This window comes from Tupaia chinensis, unplaced genomic scaffold (assembly GCF_000334495.1).
Source record: "Tupaia chinensis unplaced genomic scaffold, TupChi_1.0 Scaffold000085_1, whole genome shotgun sequence".
Lineage (NCBI taxonomy): Eukaryota > Metazoa > Chordata > Mammalia > Scandentia > Tupaiidae > Tupaia > Tupaia belangeri.
In genome coordinates this window covers 4,402,620-4,409,715 of record NW_006159547.1, presented here as the reverse complement: position 1 = coordinate 4,409,715, position 7,096 = coordinate 4,402,620, and the positions used below count along the sequence as shown (strand labels likewise).

The 7,096-nt window shown below is 36.7% G+C and overlaps 1 protein-coding gene across 1 annotated transcript in view; it reads right to left on the bottom strand.

Annotated features, from left to right (window-relative positions):
- Nucleotides 1-7,096, bottom strand: part of NAV3 (neuron navigator 3) — a 688,714-nt gene that overhangs the window by 39,838 nt on the left and 641,780 nt on the right. The window contains 3 exon segments of the mRNA XM_014585711.2: nucleotides 1,680-1,854; nucleotides 3,776-3,929; nucleotides 6,198-6,370. Coding sequence (XP_014441197.1) covers nucleotides 1,680-1,854; nucleotides 3,776-3,929; nucleotides 6,198-6,370 — 502 coding nt within the window.

The window sequence follows — 7,096 nt, the reverse complement described above, 5'->3', positions numbered from 1 at the left end:
GTCAGGTGGGGGACATAGACACCAGCCACCAGCTGCCAGTAGGTTTGGATCTCACATCCTTTATCTTTGTCAAGTTAAATAACAAGCCTGATATTATTCAGGATTCTCAAGTTTTACACATTGAAAATTTTTCTTCTTTGTTTTAGAATCTTTTGAAGAATATGGACAATAATACTTTATGTACAACTTATACATCCACGTTATTATATTAGCATTTGTTTCCATGGTCATATTTTACTTACTGAGCTATAAATTTACTTAATTCTGAAAACTCTGTGTTTTTGGCTACTAATACTAGTTTTACCTGATGCTTACTCTCAGAATATATTTCCTTCTGCCAGTCCTTGCCCAGTGCTTATAAACATTGTTTTCCTAAATTAGAGTTACCACTTGCTTTTCAGATACAGGTAAAGACGAATATGTATTTGTGGCATTCATTTTATACTATGAAGAATTAATATTCATACTATTGTAATGGAATTTTAATAAGCTCTGTTTAGAAGTAAGATGTGTGACTTATTGGGAATGTAATCAACATCAGCATGCTGTGTCATCTTTCTTCTTCTTCTTCTTCTTCTGTATTTTAAAGTGACCTAAGTCAAGAAGTGAAGTATCTCAGATCTAGAACAGAATCTGAAATTAACCCAGGAACATGCATGTTATTGGTTTTCAAGCGTCATCTGGTGGCTGTGTTGTGCAATTACCACAGATTCTCAAGTAAACAATTCCTAAACTAAATTTTATATCCATAAAATGATTCAAGGTATAGGAGAAGCTATAATTTATAATTCAATAGTCCATCAGATATTAAGATGACATGATCTAATATAATTCTATTTACAATTCAATCTAAATGGAACTCAGTTTCATCATTGGTACTGTTGAACATAATAACAAAATCCAGTGTGTTCCTTTTATTTGCTGGAAATTTAATAATGCAGCAGACTGGGTGATGTAGTAGCATTCTATTCTCTCTAGGCAACATCATGCAGATTTATCTAGTCAAATTTAGAAATAGAATCTGTTAAAATGGGCTATGTACACTCAAAACAATATACAGTTGCATAGGTTATTATTATATTCATGAGTACCAATGATCAACACGGAGAATATTTATTTCTTCATCTCATTCACAACCACATAATGTAGGCAGTACTTCCTAAGCATGCATGATTATATAAAAAGCAATATGAAAACTATTTATCTAAGTTTCATGCTTTCACAGAGAATATTATTTTAAATTTATAACTAAGTAGAATAAATTTATAAAATAAAACTATATCTGAAAATTAGAGTATCAACATTTTTTTTAATTGCCAGAGGGTAGGTTCACTTGCCAAAAAAGATGGAAAGATGGAAGGAAGTGAGGAGTAAGAAGAAGAAAGCAATTCCTCCAAATGGTGTCTGGTCATGCCCTTCTTTGTTTTTGTTTTTGTTTTTGTTTTCTGTATTGCTAAGATTTGGAGTACTGCAAACACACACTCAGGATGTTTTTCAAGCCATTCGGGGGTGATTTGAAACTGTGGTTGGTCATGGTTCTGGTTCCCTTAACCATTAGGCTCTACGCCTGTGCAGGGTGTTAACATTCTATCTTAAATGAGTCTCCAAATTCCAGGCGATCCCAATACCTGTAAGTCATAGGCATGCTTTGAATCAGGCAGTTGCATGCACTAAATTACCTGAGGTAACAGATTCTGTGATGTTCAAATTATTGAGAGAAAGTCCTAATGACTGCCGTGACGATGAAGAGGACGTGGTACTAGAAGATTCTGACGGTGGCCGAGCAGGCTTCGCTGTGTTACCAGTTTCTGCCTTCAACCGATCATTTTCAGCTTTCAGTATTTCAATTTCATTCTTTTATGAAGATGGATATTGTGAAAAATAAATAAATAAAAGAGCTAGTTTGAGAAAATGGCATCAAGATTTTTTAAAAATTTGAATTAATTTGCTTGTTGCTAAATAAAGCATGTGGTAATACTTAATTTGTTCAATGAGCAAATATGAATTATATTTCTATTATATAATATATAGAGGGAATATACTTTCTTCCATGAAAGAAAACTTAACCTTTTCTCTATTGCTCACATTTATGTATTTCTGTATTTGCAAATATAGACCTGTTAGCCATTAGAAATTTTTTATAATCATTCTTTGAGTCTATCATGTTTTTTAATTTTCCAGGACTTGGCTCATTTTGAATTAAGAAAAATTTTAACTGAGTCTTTCACAAGAGTTCTCATTTAAAAAGTCATGTTAAAATCTCACAGGCAAATAAAGCACTTACATTGGGCTTCATGGACAGTTGGAAAACTGAGCAAAACATATGAAGCAGGTTATTTAAAATTAAATGAGAATCCTAGCCAACATCTGAAAAAGTTTTTGTTCCTTCCAAATGGGGCTCAGTTCATAAAGATGATGAAAGTCTTTTTTGTGAATTCATGGAGAGTTGAAAAGCAGAACAAAACAAAAATAATACAAATAAATGATTAAAAATTGTTTACAAACCCTAGCCACTTCTGAAAAACTTTTTGTTCCTTCAAAAGAGGACACTAATTTCATAAAAAAAAAAAAAAAGTCAGGACCAGCAGTTAGCATAATGGCTGTGTTGCTGGACTCCCATGTAGTCGACCGCAGTTCGAGTACCGGACCTGGTGGCTTAAACTCATGCCGAGCACGTGGGCATGCGTGCCCAAGATCCGGAGAGGAGAATGGAGGAGAAGGGATTGTGGCGTGGCCATTCCCCCTGGGGGGTGATTTCTCGCTTTCTGTCTATCTCTCTCTCTCTATCTTTCTGGCAAACGTATGTGCCCGATAGCAGAAACCTCTCCAAAAACAAACAAGAAACAAAAACTAAAACTAAACCTTTGATGAATATGTACAGTGGCTGATGTATCTACTCAGTGATGATCTTTCTTAATGCAGTTGTCTGTGGGACCAAGTGATACCAGTTTATATAAACTAGGTGTTTATGAAAACAGTATGAGCACAGACTGGGTCTGAATTTAGCCTTTAAATACTTCCAAAAAAAAACTAAAAAGCTTTACATTTACAGATGGTATTCAAAATCACTTCCACTTCCATGTTCAGAAAGCTTGTGTTGAACTTCTGTAGCTTCCTCATTATTTTTTTTTCCAATACAAGATGGAGAAGATATTTGTAAGTTAGGTTGCCAAAGACAAGAAAAAAGCCAATATAAAGGTAAATTACAAAAATTGAAGCAGCAAGGGACCAGCAGTTAGCATAATGGCTATGTCGCTGGACTCCCATATAGTCGACCGCAGTTCACGTCCCGGACCCAGTGGCTTGAAACTCACGCCGGGCGCGTGTGCATGCATGCCCAAGATCCCGAGAGGAGAATGGAGAAGAAGGGGTTGTGGTGTGGCCATCCCCCCTGAGGGGTGATTTCTCGCTTTCTGCCTCTGTGTCTGGGGAGTGCATGGCCCTATAGCAAAAACCTCTCCAAAAACAAAAAAAAAAATTGAAGCAGCAAGAATTATAGTGGTTTCTCTGAAACTTAGCTCTCTCTTGACCTGAATCTAGTAATTTGTGCAAGTATATTGAATTGTTCTTGAGAACAACTGGTCAGTTTTCATTCCTACTTCTAACCCTGCATTTGACAACACTTTCCCTTCCATATTAAGAATTGGGCTCAAAGACTAAATGAACAGTATACTTTCCATAGTGGGTCTAAAAGTGGAATTTGTCCTACAATAACCAGGTAGAGAAAAAGCAATGTTTTTTTCTTTCCTTCTCTGGAAGGCCTTTCAGCACCCACCTGCATTCTGTTCATGGCTTCCCGAATCTGATCAAGATGATGAGCAGAACTGAGGGCTTCCAACCGTATATCCGTTAATTTTAATTCCTTTTCTCGGAGCTCGCTCTTCAGCTGCAGAATTATTTCTGCCTCGGCCTCTGTGCATTCACAGATTCTGAATTAGGAAGCAAACATAACATAAGTGGTCTGGGGACGCCAAATGATTAGGAAAAGCAATGTCTCTTTTAAAGGCTGAGCTGTAACATTATCCTGCAAGTATAGAAATTATTTGCTGCTGGCCAAACTTAGAAAAAATGAGAGTTTTAAAAACAGTGATGCATCTACAGGTTCAAAACTGAAGATAGCTGTGTTTTTCTTTTAATCTTCCCTTCCGACTTCCTGGAGTTTAAAAAATAATAATCTATTACTGAATACTAAGAGATCCTCACCATTTCCTTGTTACCAAAGGGCAGAAGAGTCGCAGAAGTACTACCTTTTATCATTTTTGAAGAATTTAAATCACCATTGGCAACATGGGAAACATTTCTTTTTAAAAGCAGTTACAATGTCTTTCAAATGTTAATTTATTCTTCTGTAAAATTGTGCAAAAAATAACATTATTTGCCATGACACTGTCTCCAACTTACCATGAAAATCCAATATAAATATTGTAGAAATAAATTAGAGAGATTAGTTTTGGAAATATAAATAATAGAGGAGTGTTATATAATCTTCCTGTTAGGTTCAGTCAATTTAGGGCTCACAATTAATAAAATGACATCACAGGCTTCAACTCTCACTAGCAGGCTAGCTGGTGACTGTTTGAAGGTCATATACATTACATACATACATACATACATACATATACACATACATCGTATAAATGTGTGTGTGTGTGTGTATTTATTTTAAAATTTGCCAAAGAGCACATATGCTCACTAGAGAGAGAAAGGGAAAGTGAAGAAGCACACCCAGTGTGAGATAGTCATGCCACAATCCCTCTTCTGCTATGTCTCCTCCTTTTCAAGATTTTGAGCACTCATGCATATGTACCTGGCATGTTTTTCAAATTGCTGGGTCCTGGATGCAAACCTTGTGAATGGCCATGTGAGATCAAGCCACCCTAACCACTATGAAACTGGCTGGCCCTACAGTATATCTTTTTTTTTGGAGAGGTTTTTGCTATAGGGTGTGTGCGCTCGCCAGACAGAGAGAGACAGAGAGACAGAAAGTGAGAAATCACCCCTGGGGGGGATGGCCATGCCACAATCCCTTCTCCTCCATTCTCCTCTCAGGATCTTAGGCATGCACCCACATAGACACTCGGCGTATGTTTAAGCCACCGGGTCAGGGATCGAACGACGGTGGACTACGTGGGAGTCCAGCGAAATAGCCATTACGCCAACTGCTGGTCCCCTACTGTATATCTTTATTGTTTTGTCCTTTTGTTTTGTAAAATCTGTCAAAAGAATTTGTTTTATATTAACTAATATTTTTTCCATTTAAGACTAGGGGTTTGGTGATGAAATGACAGTAGTATGTTCTTCGTTCCTACACAAGTGATGTAGCCAAAGCAAAGTGGTCTCGTTTTACATGACAGTTCTATGCTACTTATTATCACTGGCATAAATGGAAATCCTTTTTAAATGCTATATAAAAGAAAGAGAATCAATACATCAGAACACACACACACACACACACACACACACACATATATATATATATATATAAATTTAAAATTATTTATTTTATTTATTATTTATTTATTTTATTATTACTATTATTCTTTAATTTCACAGAGAGAGAGAGAGACAGAGAGAGAGGGAAAGTGAGAAAGCTAGCACCAGGTCTGCAACTCAAACTACAGTCGGCTGGCTATGTGGAAGTCCAACTCCTTAAACACCATGCCATCTGCCAGCCCCACATTTCCATATCTTAAATATCTTCCATTTTGGGAATCAAATTTTAGTTGAAAAACACAAAAAGGAGGTATTTGTTGTGGATACATGCAAGTGACATTAAAAAAGCAAAACTGAACACTGCTTAGGTTAGAACTTGGATCTTGGCAGTTTTCATGCATCACACTCCATTTTACCGGGATCTATGCTTGTAGATCACAGGGCCATTTTGCCGTTTCTTTGGTGGCCAGACAAGGGGTGACCTACATGTACAGTTAGACAGATACATATACACATACAATTAAAAGAAGGGAGAATAAGATTTGTAAAATGAAGCATGAAATCAAGGTAAACTCAAATTCTAATATTCAAAAAATGTGGAAGAAACAAATGCTATCCATTGTTGTCAGGAAGATCTCGAAATGTTTGGTACAGATAGGCAATTATGAAAATACCACCTGACTACATTTAGATCATTCATTGAGGCTTGGGCCTGAAGTTGGTTTTTAACAGTATTTCAGCATTCTGCAAAAGAAACGACTTACGCTGAGGCAGACTGTGAGGGCTTCATGGATGTTGAGCCATAGTCCCCAGCATTATGAGGCAACTTGGGGGAGGCTGGAAGGGATGAATCTGTTAGCTCTTCAATGTCTGAATGTGAGGAAGGAGGCTTGGTGGACTTTTTCTTTCCAAAGGCTTGTTTGAAAGAGCTTCTCAGCTGAAACAAAGGCAGAAATTACCTTTCATGTCTACTTGCACATGGAGAGCTTTTGCTTTGGGGCGTTAGTTTGCAGGTGCCATCCTAGCCACTGCCTGGGGTCAGTATTTATAAGCAGAGTATTAACAGTTGCAGCACAGTATCTCTAAAAAAAAAAAAATGATACTGCGTTTTACGTTTTCATTTTATTCTTGTATTAATCCAGCACAGCGCAAACATAGAAGGCTTTTAAATAGTGCAAGGTCAAGGGCATTGCTGTTGGAGCACTCATTTAAAACTAAGTACCTTGAAGGGATCTCCATTCCCAATGCTTCACTCTTCAAGGCAATTTGTTTTAAATGGCCACTTTAGCACTACAATCAAGTCATGTCCTGCTGACAGTACAAACTTAAAAAGCGAAATGAAATCAAATTCACCTAGCACTTCATTAATTGTGATTTTCTATTCAAATTTTCAATTCCCAGACTATTCAAAATCAGAATCGGTATCCCCTACAGCTCTATTCAGAATGTGGTTTTACTTCTCTTTAAAATTTGAGATTAAAATGAAAAGACACAAAGAAAAGACATACAAGGTAATCTGTTTTTAAAAGGTATAAAAGCCTACTGCCAAAATGAATAGCATTCATGCCAAGGTAGGGGTCTTTTTATAGATGCATGCCAAATTGTCCATGGTTTATATATTCACCTCACTTCCTCTAGAGTTCACCTTGCAGAACCATGAAAG